Raw genomic sequence first — 17,902 nt, 5'->3', positions numbered from 1 at the left:
AATAAAATAGCAATAAATATAAAAGAGGGGAAATACACTCCACTATTTTATTAGAAATAAAATACCTATCAATAAATTATCATTAAGTATATAGCATAGCATACCATTGTTTCAAAAGTTCCTTGTAATGAAATAGGATGCTACTTGAAGCAAAGTGTTACTTTTCTCAAAAGTAGGAGACTTGATACCGAAAATATGATCTGTGAACTGGCTACACTCGTCCTACTGTCCATTAGCAGAAGTGTTAAACTAACCTATTAACATATCAAGGCAGTCAAGTAACTGTTCAAAACCAAAACACATGTTGCTAGTAGCAACAGTTTTGAGATTAGGGAAAGCTCATCGATTCCTACAGAAAGTAATAAAAGCCTCTTATTTGGATGAGGACATTATGAATGTCACTATTTGCTGGAGACAAATGCATTTAATCAAGAATATTATTTTATCGAATGAAGCAAAAATGCCACCGCCCCCCCATACCCCTCCCCAAAAATATATGTGCTCTTAAAATCCTGTATAGTTTCCATGATGTACAGTGTTCGGTTTTTAAAATATATATATATATACATACATGGAGAAAAAGTAATAATTAAAAAAATAAAATATATACAAATACACACACACATGTACTTCAAAATAGCTAAAGAAGAAACCTTAGAATTAGTTTTCTTATGAGCCGTTTTTATCTCCTTTTGTTTGCAAAGGTGATTGTTTAGAATTCCATCCTGGAATTCTCTGGCATTCTGTGGAGAAAGTTGCCACTGAGTGTCACTGCGCTTTTCTACAACCTGTAGATACATTTCATTATGATTCTGGTCTCATACCATTAAAAAAAAGGTCAAAAGCTGAAGAGGAGAACTTTAAAAAAATGTTCAAAGGACCATGATCCCATGTTTTAATTTATTTTAAACCTAAATAATATATACTGAATCAAAGGGATACCATAAAATATATGTATAATACACTATATAATATTGATGGAAATACACAATTTTTTATCAAAAAGTAATTTACCTGATTCAAATGATTTTTTGCGGCCTTCAATTCCATGTTTAGTGTTCTAAGAGCGAGTTCAAATTGTTGTTTTGTTTCAACTTCTTTATTATATTGGTCTTCTTTTCTTCTTAACCTCTCCCTAATTTTTTCATATAACATATCAGCATTTCTTCTTTTTTCTTCTTCTTGTTTTAAAGTAAATCTGCAATTAAATATGCTTATTTTAAAATTTGTTTTGTTAGAAATAAAAAGTTCCTCCTATGATCTGGTTCCACATGTTGGCTTACTGTCCAAATGAAATTTCTATGTTCTCAAATTTTTTTCCTTTCTGGGGCTGTTTTTAATTTCTCACTTGAATCTCTTCCAAAAGATATATACAATTGAAAAGAAGCGATGAGAAAGCATTATGCAACTTAGTTTTTGTCAGTAATAACTCTGGTAGATGTTGTAAGAAAGGAAGTGTGAAATTATTCAGAAAAGTTAGAGTTGAAAATTACCCCTTTTCCTACAGGTGTAATTATTCCTCCATAGGACAGACAATTCAGTTACTCATTAAAAAGAGAAGTTACTGTTTATAAACAATTTTATCAATTCACTAGAAATAAATTTCCACTTGACAAAACATTACAGGTACCTCCAAAAATGATGTGCAGTGTAAGAGAGCATCTGCGGATGTTGTTTACACAACATACACGTGCAGATTACTGTCATCCAAGACTAGGCTAGCGAGTCTAATATCTGTTGCCCTATACTTTTTGTTTCTTCTTCCACCACACTTGCAACTTACCTTGTTGATTATCTACTTTATGAATCACTTAAGAATCCCTTCTAGAACAACACAGGATACATATTAAGTAAACAATAAAGAGTAATATGTGATTTCAGCATACACGTTTGAATTAATTTTATCTACCTATGACAGAGATGTTAAAAAACTTATCAGTAATCACTTTCCGTATTACTTTTTTTTTAATGTTTATTCATTTTTGAGAGAGAAAGGGAGAGCACATGCAAACAAAGGAGGGGCAGAGAGAGAGAGGGAGAGAGAAAATCTGAAGTGGGCTCTGCACTGACAATAGAGAGCTCGATGTGGGGCTCAAACTCATGAACCCTGAGATCATGACCTGAGCCAAAGTCAGACACCTGACTGACTGAGCCATCCAGGCACCCCTATTTTACTTTGTTTAAATTTTTTATTGAGAGAGACATGACACAAGTGAGCGAGGGCAGAGAGAGAGAAAGAGACAGAATCCCACGAGGGGCAGAGAGAGAGGGAGAGACAGAGAAGAGGGGTTCACCCGAAACGGGGCTTGTGCTCACCCAAAGCAGGGCTCGAGCCCACCCAAAGCGGGGCTCAAACTCATGAGATCATCACCTGAGCTGAAGTCAGATGCTTAACCAACTGAGCCACCCAGGCACCCCCACTTTACTTTTTTAACCCTGAATGTTGAGAAAACAGAATCAATTTTTGGGAATTTTTCTGTCTTGAGAAAAATGACCATTTTATACTCTGTTGCTGGGTATAGAGATTAATATAAACTTTCCCGAGAACAATTGAACAATGTGGATCAAAGACCTTTTTAAAAATTTTTATACTTTAATCAAATAATATTATATTGAAGAATTTATTCCAAGTAACCAGAAATGTAGAAACAGATTTATATAAAAGACATTCCTTACAGCATTCATTAAAATACAGAAAAATGAAAAACAAGCAAAATTCAATCTGTTAAATAATGACATTTGTATATGGTGGACTTTTAAATGGCCATTAAACTTATGATTTGGAAAATACATTAAATTATTACAAGTATTCACTGTTAAGAACTTGCTGTATTATTTCCAAGAACCTCACACTTCACAACACTAAAGAAGTTTTCTTTCCTGTAAAATCCCACATGGTTAGTTAGCAGTTACAAAACTGTCACTATACATCTGTAGTATAAAAGTAAACAGTTCAAATGTTTCTTTAAAACCAAGATGCTATACCTCAAACTGCAGAATTCATGTTCCCATTCCACTTTTTGATGCTCTAACCGTGATTTCATGTCTTTTGCTTCTCGTAGCTCGTTTTGTAGTGCACTAACTGTTTTTTCCATTTTTTTAATTTTTCCTGTAAGTAGTTTACAGTGACTTTTGTTAAGTTTCATTAATCTTTCATAGGAAAGAACTATATCTTGGATTTTCAAGAAGCCAACAGTATCTACATCAGAGAAGAAACAGAAATAAAATATATGAGTACTTTTTGCATATACAGGACTGTGCATTTTCAATTTACTCATTCACTCATTAAATAAATATATACCTTCAATGTAAGATGTTATACTCAGCTCTACAGATACAATAGAGAAGACCCCTGGTTCTCAATTAGCTTAAAGTCTATTGAAGGAGAAAGACAACTCAAATGATAATTCTAAATTCAGATAGTTCCTATTAGAAAACAGAGTTCTGTGATCATAACTTGATCTAGATTGGGCCCAAGGAAGATAGATTTCCCTGAGGAAGAGATAACTATACTGAGGAATGAAGGATAAGCAGGAGGCAATTAAGCAAATGAGGAAGACAAGCACTCTCGACAGTCTAGAGTACATGCCGAAGTTCCACTGTAATCTGCTTCTGGCCAAGATGGAGTAACACGTACTGATTGATTCTTCCTACGTGAAGCAAGCAAAAACAAAACAGACAAAATACAATTTTAACATGATTTTCAAGACACAGAACTTCAGACAATGAAGGACAATGATCCCTGAAAACAAAACACGTTAGCCTAACACATGCCCAAGCTCACTGCCTTGAGAGAATGTTCAGGCTACGACACAGGAGAAAAGCATTATTTAAATAGCCTCCACCAGACTCCTTGAGTTGAGATGATGAAACTGAGAGTCTGGCAAATTCAAGGCAGATAGAGATGACAGGTCAGCATACAGGAGAGGAGAAAGCAGAACAGAGAAAAAACCCTGGAGATCGGCAAAGGGCCCCCTTTGGGTATTCAGCAGAGTAACAACCAATGCATACATGGAAGGAAGTCATCAAGGGGAAAAAATCTGAAAAGAGTAGAGGAAACACTCCCTGGTGCTCTCACAGAACAAGGGACAGTATCTATTCACATTAGCTAGGATAGAAAAACTCATAATTTGCCTTAGGCTGATCACCATTCTGGATTCATCTAATAATTGGCAAGAGCAAGAGACTAAAGGATAAAACTGTTCATAAGTAACATAACTATATCTCCAAACAAAGCATGAAAAGATAAGTAGAGGCATAGAAGCTATTGTTTTAAAAACTGAATGGCACTCACAGAGATGTAAACTATGTTAGACATGAAAAACACAATGGATAGGAATAAACACATATTAGACATCACAAGATGTCTAATCACAAGAAAAAATGGCCAAAATCTTTCTAAACTGAATGAAAACTATAATCCCACAGATCCAGGAAGGATCTGTCTGGGAAGGAAGAAATTTAAGTAAACTATTGTAATTTTCTTAAACTATATATGATGTGGTATAACATTAATGGAAGCTAGACTGTGATGTTTAACCCACAGACTATAAAACCTAAACCAACCACTACAATAGCAAAACTACAAAGTTCTAGCTAGTATCCAAAATCTGTAAAAAACTCACCAAACTCCACACCCAAAAAACAAATAATCTGGGGAAGAAATGGGTAGAAGACATGAACAGACACTTTTCCAAAGAAGACATCCAGATGGCCAACAGACACATGAAAAGCTGCTCAATGTCACTCCTCATCAGGAAAATACAAATCAAAACCACACTGAGATATCACCTCACACCAGTCAGAGTGGCTAAAATGAACAAATCAGGAGGCTACAGATGCTGGGGAGGATGTGGAAAAACAGGAACCCTCTTGCACTGTTGGTGCGAATGCAAAATGGTGCTGCCACTCTGGAAAACAGTGTGGAGGTTCCTCAAAAAATTAAAAATAGATCTACCCTATGACCCAGCAATAGCACTGCTAGGAATTTACCCAAGGGATATAGGAATGCTGATGTGTAGGGGCACCTGTACCCCAATGTTTATAACAGCACTTTCAACAATCGGCAAATTATGGAAAGAGCCTAAATGTCCATCAACTGACGAATGGATAAAGAAATTGTGGTTTTTATACATAATGGAATACTACGTGGAAATGAGAAAGAATGAAATATGGCCTTTTGTAGCAATGTGGATGAACTGGAGAAGTGTTATGCTAAGTGAAATAAGTCATACAGAGAAAGACAGATACCATATGTTTTCACACTTCTGTGGATCCTGAGAAACTTAACAGAAGACCATGGGGGAGGGGAAGGAAAAAAAACGTTAGAGAGCCAAACCATAAGAGACTCTTAAAAACTGAGAATAAACTGAGGGATGATGGGGAGTTGGGGGGGGTGGTGATGGGCATTGAGGAGGGCACCTGTTGGAATGAGCACTGGGTGTAGTATGGAAACCAATTTGACAATAAATTTCATATTAAAAAAAAACAAGGAAGATATACAGATGTCAAACAAGCACATGAAAATATGCCCAACACCATCAGTTATTAGGGAGATATATATTAAAACCATAATGATATATATACTAAATATACATCCAAATGTCTAGGATTTAAAAAGCTGACAATACTAAGTGTTCATGAATATGTATGTAGGAATTGGTGCTCTCACAGACTGCTGGTGGGAATGGAAAAAGGTGCAACTCCTTTAGAAAACGATTTGGCAGCTTCATAATAAGGGAATACAGAGGGACATGAGATTTTTAAGGGTGATGAATATGTTAACTGTCTGGATTATGGTTATCGTTTCATACGTGTAAACATATGTCAAAACTATCAAATGACACACTTCATATATGTGCAGTTTACCTAACTAAAGCTGTTGGAAACAAAAAGCTCTTTCACAGGAAGAAATGTCTAAAACAGTGGATAAGACACAGATGGAAAGAAGGATGTAAAACAATGCAAGATGAAGCCAGAGGACTGTGGCCTTTAACCTAACAGCAATGAGAAGTAATAGCTAAGCTTTAAGCAAGGAGGTAACATGATGAAATACACATTTTTAAAAATACATAATAATTATGGTTGCAGTGCAGACCAAGGTCCTGGGAGGCTGAATGGCAGGGAAAACAGTCCTGAGGTTATTTCAGTAATCTAGGAGAAAAATAATGACCTGACCTGGGTGAAGGCACAGAAGAGAAGCAGAGTTAACAAACATTAGATGTGCCATTCCCACTAAGAAAGGTACAGTAGAAATGATGACTCTTTGGCTGACAGGATACAATAGTTCTCCTTTAATATAAAACATATTTCTGAGATGAGCAGCTCTACACTATAGCAGGTGTGCACATATTACTACAGCAATATACATAAAAAGGCTTCCTACCTTTACAATCCATGCCAAGTTTTTCAATTAGCAACGTGAAATTCTTAGAGTAAGGCAACTCACAATCCTCTGAAGCTGTTTCAGATGACTGAATTAAATCGACAAGGTCATCCATAGACGTAACTTGCTTTTTGACCTATAAATAATTAATATTATTTCAAAATGTCCCCCAAATATTTATAAAATATACTAGGTATAGAGAAGTGATAAATACCCATCTTTTTATAAAAGCAAAAACAGGGGCACCTCGGTGGCTCAGTCGGTTGAGCATCCGACTCCATTTTGGTTCAGGTCATGACCTCAGGGTTCCTGAGTTTGAGTCCCATGTTGACCTCCACAATGACAGCATGGAGCCTGCTTGGGATTCTCTCTCCCCCTCTCCCTCTGCCCCTCCCCTTGTGCGTGCTCTCTCTCAAAATAAATTTTAAAAATAAGTAAATAAACATTTAAAAGCAAAACCACAGAGACATTTTAAAAGAACGGATTTTTATCAAAAAGACACCGTTATCGGGGCGCCTGGGTGGCGCAGTCGGTTAGGCGTCCAACTTCAGCCAGGTCACGATCTCGCGGTCCGTGAGTTCGAGCCCCACGTCAGGCTCTGGGCTGATGGCTCGGAGCCTGGAGCCTGTTTCCGATTCTGTGTCTCCCTCTCTCTCTGCCCCTCCCCCATTCATGCTCTGTCTCTCTCAAAAATAAATAAAAAAATAAATAAAATAAAAATAAATAAATAAATAAATAAATAAATAAAATAACGTTGAAAAAAAATTAAAAAAAAAAGACACCGTTATCAATAGCTAGTATTGCTAAATAAATTTTTCATAGAAAATGTCTCTACAGCAAAGGAAGATTTTCTATTTTTTCACTACATCTTTCATAAAGTATTTTTTTAACCACTGAATAATATTTCTAATAAATATTTATCAAAATAATATAATAAAATAAAAATAAAATAAATAACAAATAAAATTATATTGTATATTTTTCTTACCTTGTTCTTTTTCTTAGAAATTTTCTTTGCAGGTCTGAAAAAACCCAACAATTCTTTTCAGGCAAATATTAAATACTTAAAATACAAAGGATATTTAAACCTATTGTTTTGGATATAAAATCTCTGCATTTGAAACTAATTTTCTACAAAGGGGATTAAACAACAGAGTAACATTAAACAACATAGAAAATATACTACTGCTAATATTAACAAAGGATTAGGTGTATCCAGTTGTAGTATATGTGCTGCTGAAGCAAGCACAACAAAGTACTAAATTTAGATAAAAACTAACAAAAGCAAAGGAAAATCCTAATGCTACTTGCATTATTTGATAGGAATGATACCATTGTTTTTGTTGTTGTCATTCTTACTAAAAATAAGCTTTTACTGGCACTAAAACCTACTTGGAAAGTGCAAGTTAAGTCCTTATATGAAAGAACCCCTTTTTAACAATCATGATATTAAGGTGTTGAAGACTCACTATGCAACTACTATCTAGGTATTATTATGAGCACTTTACATGTCTTAAAGGTATTTTAAGCCTCACAACAATCCTATGAAGTAGGTTATTATATTAGTATTTTACACAGGAAGAAAATGAGGCACAGAAAGTCAAAGTGACTTGCCCAAGAAGCCCTAATAGCTGGCCAAGAACAGACCCTGAATTCAAACCCAGGAATGTGCCTTCAAAGCATGTGTTTTAGAATATGTGGTTAAAGCAATACTTAAGTGTTTCTAACTAATATAATAGCAAATGAATCTACATTATTATTCTATTTCTAGCTATAGCTATACATAACAATTTCTGACTCTTACACATTCTTTTAAGAGACTTTATACCTAGGCAATATTGGAAACCTACTTTCAATAAACTAAAGATTTGCTTCTTCTAGAGAAGTTCATCAACAGGCATTCATTCATTCATTCAACTGTTTATTCCCATGTTCAACACATACTTATTGAACATATAATCTGTGTCAATGACACTGCTGGTACAGGAAGCATGGTTTTTGTAATTTAGAGCTTTCTAGTCCAAAAGGAATAATCTGTTATGGATTACTAGTTTATTTTCCAATTGTAAATAAGCAAAATCTTCCCCTTTCCCCAGAATGTAAATAAATATTAACTTGATATAACCAGATACTTTAAAGTCCCTAACAAAATCATAACTATTTGTGATACTATCAAAGGCATTGAATATCTAAAATCATCCAGGAAGGATTAGTTCTATTCAGAATGGCCTCAGTGTTTGTGTATTTTTTATTATATATGTATGTACATAATAAAATATTATATGTATTATTATATATTATATATACATTATTTTATATATATTTACTTACATAATATAAAACATACAATAATATATAATATAAATATAATATAAATATATATTCTATATTTTATATAAATATATTTTACATATTTATATAAATATAAAATAAATATAATAAATATAGTAAATAATATATAGTATAATAAATGTATAATATAATAATATATCATACATTATATATAATTAGTATATATAATATAATATATATATACACTATATAACAATACATAATACATAGAAATAATACATACTGTAATATATATTAAAGTTATATATATAACATAATATAATATATATAATTATATATATATAATACATACACATACATATATATTTTTAAATCTGTACATTCAATTATATGAGAATACCCCATCATGGAATCAATTCTGAATAAACCAACTTTTCCACAAAATTACATGAATAGTAGTACTAAGGACAATTACTATAATCTTTAAAAGATAATGTAATACAATCAACAAACTTCCTAATGTTTGGAAACACAAACAATTTTAAATTAACTAACCATGTCTATCTCTATTGATCATTTCCAACAGAATACATACTCTAAAAGTTCCCATCTTAAAAAGAGAAAGAAAATGCCTTTGCAATTCACATTCTTTTTCAGTTATCATCCATTTCTCTATTACCTTTCCCAATTAAAATGCTCTAAGGAGTTGTTTACACTTACCTTCCATACTTCCATGGTGACTACTGAAACTGCTCCTTGACGAAGTCACTTAACCTCATCATAACTTTTCAAGCAGTGTATTTGATATGTTGAGTATTTCTTGCTTTAGCTTGGACCAACCTACACTACAGCATTTTATTTTCACAAAAGGTAACCACTGCTAAAATTCCTTCACAGGGAAATAAAGAATTGATAGACTTTACCTGCTTTCATGCTGATCCTTTTCACTTAAACTGCTGCCCTCATTCATTTGTAGTAGACCACCAGTTAGGGAATCGGCCTTCTTCAACACTGGTGTGATCACAGATTCTTCTGATGTCCCTTCTTCATCTTCACCTTTCTTTAACTTCTTCATATGTAAACCAGGTTCACTACTTTAAAAAAAATCCATTAAAAAGCCATATAAAAAGCCAACGTTTTCTAATAATTTTACTGATAAAGAATAAAAAGACAATTTTCATAAAGTTCTGAATTTTACCCATCTGACTTAATTTATTAATTCACAGAACAGTGATGAAGTACCAACCATATACAAGGAAATACTCATTTGTTGCTTCAAACACAGATAAATATATAATTATAATACAATGTGATTTGTAAGAATTGACATATGAAAAGCTGTGAGGACCAGAAAGGTTTTATTGAAGAGGGAAAATAAACAGGAGAGGTCACCAGGAAAAGAAACAGGAAAAAACCATTTTCTTAAGCGATTAGAATGTGAGCACAAAGATTACATAGATTGCATCTAGGTGCCTTGAAAGGAAAAGTACAAACTCTTAGGAACTTGAGGAAAAAAAGCATAAAATACATGGAAGCAAGTAGTAAGAGATAAGTCAGGAAAGAAATTCTGAAGAACCTTGAAGGTTACACTAAAAAGTTAGAGTTCACTGCCTAAAGGCAGTGACTCTTAGACATGGGAGTAATAATTAGATTTGTGCTATATTTTTGGTTTTGCTTTTAAATCTGAAAATGCTTAATTTAAACAAAGTTTTAAAATAGTATGAGGTCCATATAACATGAAAGAAGAAATCAGGGAAATATCTTAGGGGAAAAACTACTTTTAAAATACCCATATGTCAGAGTGATATCAGTATCATAGCTGAATGAGATGTACCTTGTTGCATCTGTCCACCTACAACAAACTGGCATCTATCTACCCACGGACAAAACTGCCTTTGCAGGAGCTGTGGGGACCTAGCACCATATTCCAAGGGACTGAGGAAAAGTCTTGCCTACCTGTGCATCAGGTAACAGGCATACATACTATAGTCTATCTGTGGACCTAGCAATAGCCCATAAACTGCCTCCAGTCCCTCCTTCTCAGCCACATCTGGGAGTCCCTCCCTAGAAAACACTAAGATAATCACCCGCGGATGAGAGAGCCTTTTTGGAAAACGAGGTGTCCTGCAGAGAATTTCCAGCACACCACTGGAGCAAAAAAATCAGGTTTGGACATACTGAAGAGGTAGTCATTAAAGACTGGAGGAGGTGACTGCTACTTCAAATGCAAAGACAGCAATGCAAAATTGCAAAGAATATAAAATATCAAGGAAATATGATACCACCAAAGGATCACAGTAATCTTCCAGTAATCAATCTGAAACACATGGAGATCTGTTATTTATTCAAAAGAGAATTCAAAATAGCAATTTTAACAAAAATGAGTTACAAGAAAACACAAAAAGCCAATTCAGTAAAATCAGAAAAATACTATATGAATAAAATGAGATGTTTAACAAAGAGCAGGAAATAGTAAAAAATAACTAAACAAAAATCCTGGAGCTGAAGAGTATAATGAATGAGATGAAAAAAGCAAGAGTGATCACTGACAGGAAAATGGATCAAGCAAAAAAAAAAAAAAATCTGTGAATTTAAAGACAGGAACTTTCAAATAATGCAATCAGCAGAGAACAAAGTAAAAGAATGAAAAAGAGAGAGGAAAGACTATCTGATTACAAGTGAACCCTCATAAGGCTATTAGCAATTTCTCAACAGAAACCTTACAGGCCAGGAGAGAGCGGGATTGTATGTTCAAAGTGCTAAGAGAAAAAGACTACCAATCAAGAATACTTTACTCAGCAAAATTATCCTTCAGAAATCAAATAAATATATTTGATATATACCACATTAACAGAATAAAAAAATCATATGATCATCACAATAGGTAAGGAAAAAGCATTTGACAAAATTCAACATCTTTTCATGATAATAACTCTCAATAAAGTGGGTACTTTCTGAAAAATATAGTAAAAATTATAAGACTTTGATAAAAGAACAGCAGAGACACAAGCAAATGGAAATATACCCCATTGTTTAGGCATTAGAAAAATCAGCATTGTTAAATATCCACATTACCTGAAACCACCTACAGATTCAATGCAATCCTTGTCAAAATTCCAATGACCTTTTTCACAGAAATAAAAACATTCCTCACATTTGTAAGGAACAAAAAAGACCCCAAATAGCCAAAGCAATCCTAAGAAAGAAGAACAAAGCTGGAAGCATCACACTTCCTGGTGTCAAACTATTACAAAGTTATGGTACTAAAAACCGTATGAACTTGCATAAAAACAAACACAAAGATGAACGAAACAGAATCAAGAACCCAGAAATAAACCCATGCATAAAGTCAACTAAAATTTGTTAAGAGACCCAAGAATACTCAGAAGAGAAAGGATAATCTCTTCAATAAATGATGCTGAGAAAACTATATTAACATCCAAAAGAATAAAACTGTACCGCTACCTTACACCACTCACAAAAATTAATACAAACCCAAATAAAGACTTCTATGTAAAACCTTCAATCATAAAACTCCTAGAAGAAAACAGGATAAAAGCTCCTTGACATTGATCTTACCTATGATTTAGGATATGACATCCAAAGTACAAGCAATAAAAGCAAAAACAGTGCAATAAACAATGTTTCTGCACAGCAAAAGAAACAAGCAACATGACAGAAAGGCAACCTATGGAAAGGATGAAAACATTTGCAAACTACAAATATAAAAAACATCAATATCTAAAATGTGTAAGGAATTCATACAATTCAATAGCAAAAAACAAATATAATTAAAAACCGGGCAAGGCACCTTAATAGACGTCTCTCCTCAGAACATATTCAAATGGCCAGCGGTACATAAGAAGGTGCTCGATATCACTATTCACCATGGAAATGCAAATCAAAACTGCAGTATACAGATATCACTTTGACCTATTAAAATGGCTATTGCCAAAAAGACAAGAGATATCACTGGCAATGATGTACAGGAAAGGAATTCCTTGTACTGCTGTAGGACTGTAAATTGGTACAGCCACTATGTAAAACAGTATGGTGGTTCCTCAAAAAACTAAAAATAGAACCTCCATATGATCCAATAATTCCATTTCTGGGTATATATCTTAAAGACATGAAATCATTACCTCGAAGAGATATGTACAGCCCTATGTTTATTGCAGCATTATTTGCAATAGTCAAACAACCTAAGCATCCATCAATGGATCAATGGATTAAAAAATATGGTATGTATTTACAAGGGAATATTTTCAGCCACAAACAAGAAGGAAATCCTACCATTTGTGACAACATGAGTGAAACTTGAGGGCATTATGCTCAGTGAAAATAAATCAAAAACAGGTAGATAAATACTGTATGATCTGACTTATATGTGGAATCGTAAAAAAAAAAAAAAAAAAAAATTCACAGAAACAGAACAGACTGGTGGTTGCCAGGGTTAGGAGGCTGTGAGAAATGGGTAGATATTGGTCAAAGGGTGCAAACTGCCTGCTACAAGATTAATAAATTCTGGGGATTTAATGTGCAGGATGGTGATTACAGTTAACAATACTGTATTATAGGGGCGCCTGGGTGGCGCAGTCGGTTAAGTGTCTGACTTCAGCCAGGTCACAATCTCGCGGTTTGTGAGTTCAAGCCCCGCGTCGGGCTCTGGGCTGATGGCTCAGAGCCTGGAGCCTGTTTCCGATTCTGTGTCTCCCTCTCTCTCTGCCCCTCCCTCGTTCATGCTCTGTCTCTCTCTGTCCCAAAAAAATAAATAAATAAATAAACGTTGAAAAAAAAAAAAAACAAAACAATACTGTATTATATATTTGAAAGTTGCTACAAGAGTAGATCATCACAAACAAGAAATGATAATTATGTGAGGTCATGGAAGTATTAACACTATTGTGGTAATCATTTTACAATATAAAAGTGTATCAAATTAATAGAGGTATATCTTATAGTTACACAGTTGTATGTTAATTATGTCAATAAATCTAGAAAAACTTCAAAAATTCTGAAGTACTCATATGTCATATATATCACTCAAAAATAGCAACAATCTGATTAGCTATGCTTTTGTTTGGGAAAAAAAAAAAATGGTTTGCGGCGCCTGGATGGCTCAGTCTGTTAAGTGTATGACTTCGGCTCAGTTTGTGATCTAATGGTTTGTGGGTTCGAGTCCCACATCAGGCTCTGTACTGACAGCCCAGAGCCTGGAACCTACTTCCGAATCTTTGTCTCCCTCGCTCTCTGCCCGTCCCCCACTCTCACTTTGTCTCTCCAAAAATGAATAAACGTTAAAAAAAAAAATTAAAAACAAATGATTTGGATACTCTTAGCCTCGTATCTAATCCTGATAGAAAAAACTAGGGGATTCGCCAAAAAGAAAATTATAATTACTTTTTCATGGACTAAATGCATGCAAGAGAATATTATTACCATGCAGCTACATACATTTCCAAAAACAATGAAATTTCCCACAGATTATTTAGGACTTAAACATGAGCCCTTAAGAGCACCAAAAACAAAAACAAAACTAGCAATTGTTTTCTCAAAAAACTGTTGTACAGATAACTTTTCTAGTTGAAATAACATCCAAGAAAAGAAGAATCTTTTTGAAAGCAATTATCAAACAATTCCTCTTGACCCAAACTTCAAAAATGAATCTGTAATTATAGAATTTGAAATAGCTTTCATTTTGAACACAGTGAATAGAAGCAGCTTTTAAATAGAAAACATCTGGTGAAAGCCACCTCAAACTTAGAAACACAAAGACAAAAAAAAAAAAACAAAAACAAAACCCTAACATGTAGCCATGGTAACAAGAAGCCACCAGAATCAGTTTTTTTTTTTTAATTTTTTTTTTCAACGTTTATTTATTTTTGGGACAGAGAGAGACAGAGCATGAACGGGGGAGGGGCAGAGAGAGAGGGAGACACAGAATCGGAAACAGGCTCCAGGCTCTGAGCCATCAGCCCAGAGCCTGACGCGGGGCTCGAACTCACGGACTGCGAGATCGTGACCTGGCTGAAGTCGGACGCTTAACCGACTGCGCCACCCAGGCGCCCCCAGAATCAGTTTTAAATGTGTTAATCAATGCCCACCAGCCTTACTCACCAACCAATCCATTTCAGCCCCTTCCTTCTGAAAGACAGCCAATAAAGGACAAAATCACTCCAACACATATGCCTCAGCATGCCAACCAATCCACAACAGTCTCACCCAAATAACCATGGTACTTCAGATGATGACAAACCATTTAATTCTCTGAAAGTCCCCCAATCCTTAAACTCCACTCTTCCCCAAACCCTGTATAAGAATAGCAGACTGCTCTGTTAGAAAAGACTATACCTAACCAGCATAGCTCGCTCTTATTTGTAAGTGATAAATTCCAACTTCATCTTTTTATTTCAGGTACTGAGGGCTCATAATCCCTTGGCAAGAATTTTTAAAGTCCTATAATAATTTGGCACCATGTTTTAGTTTCCTTAATAAATATAAAGGAAGTTTGCTATTCCTTTGATACATTTTACCATAATTAAAACTAACATAAATATAACTAAAAGAAAAGTAGCAAGTGAACACAATATTGGGCCCCCCAAAATCCAAAAAATGTATATAACTGGCAGGTTTAATTGTCAGAATGAACCCACGCCAAACTTTGTAAAAGTGAGAACTAGTATTATGTTAAACACAATATACACAGGTTAAACTCCGTTCACTCAATAAACATTATTGAATAAGCACTATATATACTAGAACATTTTCTAGGTACTGAGGACATGGCAATGAACAGATAACAATCCTACTCATGAGTGAAGTAAACATACAATAATAAACTACATAGGCAAAATATACAGTATTAGAGGAGAAAAACTAAAGCAGAGAAATCAAATTTTGATGTGTTATAGGAAAAAGGTAGTTGAAATACTAGTCAGGATGGCCAAGAAAGGCCTTGCTGAGAAAGTGACATTTAAGCAAAAAACTGAAAGAAAAAACAAACAAAAAGGGAAAAAGCAAGCCATGAGGTATCAGAGGGAAAGCATTCCAGATAGAGTCAACAGCAAGTACAGAAGTATGTCCGAAGTACTTAAAGAGTAGTGAGAAATTCAGTATGGCTGGACAGAATGAAAGGGGTAGAAAATAGTTCAAATCAGACAGAAGGAGACACCTGAGAAGAAAAGATCCTATATAGGACTTGTCGGTATTAGGAAGAGTTTTGGCATGTACTCTGAGTGAAATGGGAGGCAATTAAGGTTTTGAGCAGAGGAAGGACACAATCTGACTTACATTTTAATAGATCCAATGTGTTCAGAATTAAAGGAAACAGAGTAAAAACAAAAGAAGAAACAAACAAGAAGACCAATTAGTTACCTATTACACCAATATAAACAACAGATGACAGTCTCTTGGTCATGGAAGATATGTTTGGATTCTAGATATATTTGAAGGAAGACCTGACAAGATTTGCTGACAGATTAGATGTGATGTGTATGAAAAAGAGAAAGAAAAAGACAAAGAAAAAGAAAAAGAAGAAAAAAAAAAAACAGGACTCAAAGATGATACCAAGTTTTCTAGCAGAGCAACTCATGGAACTGTTATTAACTCAATTAGGAAAGACATGAAAGGCAAATATTAAGAAAGAATATCAGTAGTTCAATTTTGGACATGTTAAGTTTGCAATAGCTATCCAGAAAGAGATATCAAGTAGGCAGTTTGATATGTGGGTCTGGAATTATGGAGAGAGATCCGGGCTGAAGATATAAACTTGAGGATCATTAGAATATACAAGATAGTAAAAGTCAAGAGAAGGAAAATCAAAGGCAAATTCCTGGAAGACATCAATGGGTTAAAAGGTGGAGGACGAGGAGAAACAAGCAAATCAGGCTGAGGTGTACAGACTAGAAAGGCAGCGGGAAAATCAGCTGAGTGAGTGATATCCTAAAAGCAACATGGAGACAGAATTTTGGAGGAGAGAGTTTTCCATTGGGTCAAATATTGCTGAAAGGTTAAATAAAATGAGATGTATGAAATTATGTTCAGACTCATTAAAGTGAAAATCAGTGGTAACCTTGAAAAAACAATTCTGGAGTAGTGAAGATTGGAAAGGGAAAATTGCTACAATGAATTCAAGAGTGGATGGGAGGGAAATCAGGATCAAAGAGTGAAGAAGGCTCTTTAAGGATTTATAGCTAAGTGGAATGATCATCATTGATCTAATTTTCTATTATTGCTGTAGTTTTCAATTGTTACATAAGGATTATGTAGTATTTTTGTAATATTTTGAAGTCTTAAAAATTGCATATATGTAACACTAGTTTTTTTTTTTAATTCACGAAATTATACAATGAGAAGACTCCTTAAAATTTTCTAGATATATAATATTATATAAGCTGATTACCATTTTTCTCATGCTTAGAAAGACCACAGAAAAACTAAATTTCAAGGGCAGTATTTCATGCTTGATAAAAATTATTGAGGGGCGTCTGGGTGGCTCAGTCAGTTGAGCGTCCGACTTCGGCTCAGGTCACGATCTCACGGTCCGTGAGTTTGAGCCCCGCATCGGGCTCTGGGCTGATGGCTCAGAGCCTGGAGCCTGCTTCCGATTCTGTGTCTCCCTCTCTTTCTGCCCCTCCCCCATTCGTGCTCTGTCTCTCTCAGTCTCAAAAATAAATAAACATTAAAAAAATTAAAAAAAAAAAAAATTATTGACCTCTAAGGGCACCTGGGTGGCCCAGTCCATGAAGTATCCAACTCTTGATGTCGGCTCAGGTCATGATCTCTAGGGTCATGAGATGGAGCACTGCATCGAGCTCTGCACTGACAGCATGGAGCCTCCTTGGGATTCTCTCTCTCGCTCTCTCTCTGCCCCTCCCCCACTCATGTGCGCATGCTCTCTCTCTCTCAAAATAAACATTTTTAAAAAGTCACCTAACTCTAGGATATTTTATACTATCCAAAGTAATTAGCATATTAAAATTTTATACACAGAACTAAAAGGGGGTGAGAATGCAGAAAATATTCCTACTTTGTAAACTGAATTGTCATAAATTGCATAACATGAAGGCACACTGTTGAAAAATTTGGTGTGGTGCATGCTGAAATATGTTCTCTTTAAAAAGGAAGGATAATGGCATCCAAGCAAGGTACCTTTATAAAAACGATTCATTGCATTATCAGCATTTTTGTTTATAGCACAGGGGTCATCAAATGTTTATGTAGAAT

General features: G+C 34.7%; 1 protein-coding gene across 9 annotated transcripts in view; it reads right to left on the bottom strand.

Annotated features, from left to right (window-relative positions):
• Positions 1 to 17,902, bottom strand: part of ANKRD26 (ankyrin repeat domain containing 26) — a 113,013-nt gene that overhangs the window by 29,821 nt on the left and 65,290 nt on the right. For 8 of the 9 annotated variants that reach the window (XM_047065012.1, XM_047065017.1, XM_047065020.1 and 5 more), the window contains 5 exons: positions 9,601 to 9,771; positions 7,374 to 7,407; positions 6,386 to 6,521; positions 2,986 to 3,199; positions 1,015 to 1,198 (listed from right to left, as the gene is read on the bottom strand). In XM_047065012.1, the coding sequence (XP_046920968.1) occupies positions 1,015 to 1,198; positions 2,986 to 3,199; positions 6,386 to 6,521; positions 7,374 to 7,407; positions 9,601 to 9,771 (739 nt within the window). The remainder of the gene's footprint in view (positions 1 to 1,014; positions 1,199 to 2,985; positions 3,200 to 6,385; positions 6,522 to 7,373; positions 7,408 to 9,600; positions 9,772 to 17,902) is intronic. The other variant, XM_047065013.1, reaches the window with a different exon arrangement.

This window comes from Lynx rufus, unplaced genomic scaffold (assembly GCF_022079265.1).
Source record: "Lynx rufus isolate CCGP_SWC_20201006 ecotype Redwood Valley unplaced genomic scaffold, mLynRuf1.p SCAF_7, whole genome shotgun sequence".
Classification (NCBI taxonomy): Eukaryota; Metazoa; Chordata; class Mammalia; order Carnivora; family Felidae; genus Lynx; species Lynx rufus.
The sequence above is the reverse complement of the archived record's forward strand: the minus strand, read 5'-3'. Positions and strand labels throughout refer to the sequence as shown.